The 2,427-nt window shown below is 51.8% G+C and overlaps 1 protein-coding gene across 1 annotated transcript; it reads left to right on the top strand.

Annotated features, from left to right (window-relative positions):
- Positions 1-644: 644 nt before the first annotated feature.
- STEHIDRAFT_116867 (uncharacterized protein) lies at positions 645-1,743 on the top strand (the record flags this gene model as incomplete). Its single annotated transcript, XM_007311881.1, has 5 exons — positions 645-719; positions 838-1,071; positions 1,158-1,292; positions 1,555-1,624; positions 1,661-1,743. 5 exons carry the CDS (start codon positions 645-647, stop codon positions 1,741-1,743), a joined length of 597 nt encoding a protein of 198 aa, XP_007311943.1.
- Positions 1,744-2,427: the final 684 nt, after the last annotated feature.

Here is a 2,427-nt window from a genome sequence, read left to right as displayed (position 1 = left end):
ACGTCTTCTTCTGTTCATTCCTGTTTACCGGCCTCTCTTCTTCTCGACCTCGTCCCCGCCTGTTGATCTTCGGCATCGCTGCATAGTCTCCTTTTTCACCATCTGCACGTGCCAGTCGTGTTTCTTCTCTCCTCCCCATTTACTCCATTCTCCCTTCCCGTTCCTCGCCCCGACTCTGACCCCCCTCTCCCTCTCCAAATCTAACCCCACATGCCACCTCGCCCCCTCCTCCGTCCACACCACTGTCCCGGATGCTGATGCGAACCCATTAGTACCAGATTCATCGACTTCCACTTCCACGCTCCCCGTCGAACCCAATATCCCCCCGCCCTCCAAATATTTCACTCCCAACCCTAATCCCATATCACCCACGTCTACTCCCGACGTTACCACCACCACCACCACCATCACCACCACCACCATCACCTTCAACCCCACCCTCGTCACCACCTCGACCTCGGCCACGCCCATAATCACCCAATCCGCCTACGCTACCAAACGGCCAAAATACAATGTGGCACGTGCCGTCGCCGATGAAGAAAGAGGGGGTTTGGGCGTAGGACAGAGAGTGCACCGGGATGCGTATCTTGTAGCGAAGTGCACGGGAATCCGAACGGGAACAAGAACGGAAGGGTAAAGAGAAGATGGAGCAAGAGCAGGAACAAGCCATCGCAGGGCGTGTTGAACATGCAGACGAAGCTGCTCGACGTGATTCGCAAGTCGGTCGTCGATGCCGCCACGATCGGGACCGGCGGGACTCCCGCTGCTCCAACTGCTCAACCCTACTCCAAGTCCAATCTGCGGAACCGAGGAGCTCATGTCGGATAAGCGGGGCAGGAAACAGCCGTGGAGATCCAACTCGGGACAGAAGCGAGATACTGGAAAGAGAGGCGGGCGAGAGACGCGCAGGCGTGGTTGAGCGAGGTGTTGTATGGCGGTGTGGACGGTGTTGTACTGGTAAGGAGTCTGGCGGATTTTGTGGGTCCTGTTGGGAGATTTGCGGTCGAGGAGGAAAAGGGTGAGGAGGCAGAGGTTGATGGCGAAGTGAGGGATGGGGAGGAGGATGCTAAAGTATGCTTTAGGTCTTCGTGTATGTGTTAATGTTCACGTTTGTTGACCTTGAGCACGTATACATAGAGATTGACTCGGATCCTCAGCGTCAGCGTCTGAGAGACTCACATTCACATCGACATCCAGCGGCAGAAAAGAAAATACATGTGCACTACGCGCTCTGCGAACCCGTCCCTCAATACATCAAACGTACCATAATCGACGCCAGCCTACACTCCTTCGTGCGTGTGGCGTCATATCAGCTACAACACCCCTCAACTCATCGTCCTCAACCTCACTCAAACGCACATCTCCCCAGCGAGCGCTGGTGACGGCCCCGGAGTAGCTCCACAAGGCGGAACTGGGGATCTTTGGGCCTGGGCCTGGTGCGGCAAGGGAGGGGAAGACAACAACTAGAGCGGGCGTGGTAAACGCGTTGGAGGGCTCGAGCGGGCGTCGGAGTCACTCACGAAATTGATTAGAATGTGACTGGGTGAGGCAAAGGCGAGGGAAGGGAAGAAGCAGGGGAGGGAGAATGCGAAGGAGAAGCAAGAGAAAGAGAAGCAGAGCTGGAGTAGGAACTGAGGTAGAATCTATTGCACTGGTGAAGAGGGTGCCATTGGATATGATCGTGAAGATGAGGAAGGAGTCGTTGTCGGAGCATTTGAGGGGGGTGGTGCCGATGTTGAATGATTGAGTTATGTGGGTGATTCTGTATAGGTGGTGGGTTGTCGCTGAGGGAGCCGTGTATGTTGTAAGCAATTAGAAGTACTGACCATCTCAACAAAACAAAACGCTGTGAATGATTACGAGCACGGTAAGAATATGACTACTGCGGATGTCGACAGCTCTTAGCATTCGGTCCTATAGTGTGCATCTGCCCTATATAGTGTGCGCCACGTATAGTGTGGCCACAATGAATTTTTGTACGACGCGATCGCCGTAGGATGTCTTGTTAAAAGTGGATGTGCATATATCACTTGTATGATCCTAAACACCAGTATCACTATCAAACTAATATGATAGCTATGTACCTGAAATTTTCTGGATCTGATTAGGGGCTGATCTCCAGATGAAAACCCTGGTGTCAGATGAATTTTTAGACCTCTCAAATAATTGAGGTAGAAAAGATATATGGTGAGCCTACCTGGAAATACACCCTATATGTCTCTCTGGTTATATATGCAGGTTGTTCTGGGCCAGTCCATGTACCCAGAAATGTTTCTATATGTTTCTTCAGTACCCATACCAATTTCCAGAACATTTCACGGTGATTTGGCGAATATATATCGAAATATTTGCGAAATATTCCCTGCTTTCCTCCTCACCCTCATGGAACAAGTTCTACAGGGCTTTTAGGCATATGTAGCAGCACTA

The sequence above is a fragment of the Stereum hirsutum genome (assembly GCF_000264905.1).
Source record: "Stereum hirsutum FP-91666 SS1 unplaced genomic scaffold STEHIscaffold_124, whole genome shotgun sequence".
Lineage (NCBI taxonomy): Eukaryota > Fungi > Basidiomycota > Agaricomycetes > Russulales > Stereaceae > Stereum > Stereum hirsutum.
Note: the sequence above shows the minus strand (reverse complement) of the source record. Positions and strands in the feature narration are given on the sequence as shown.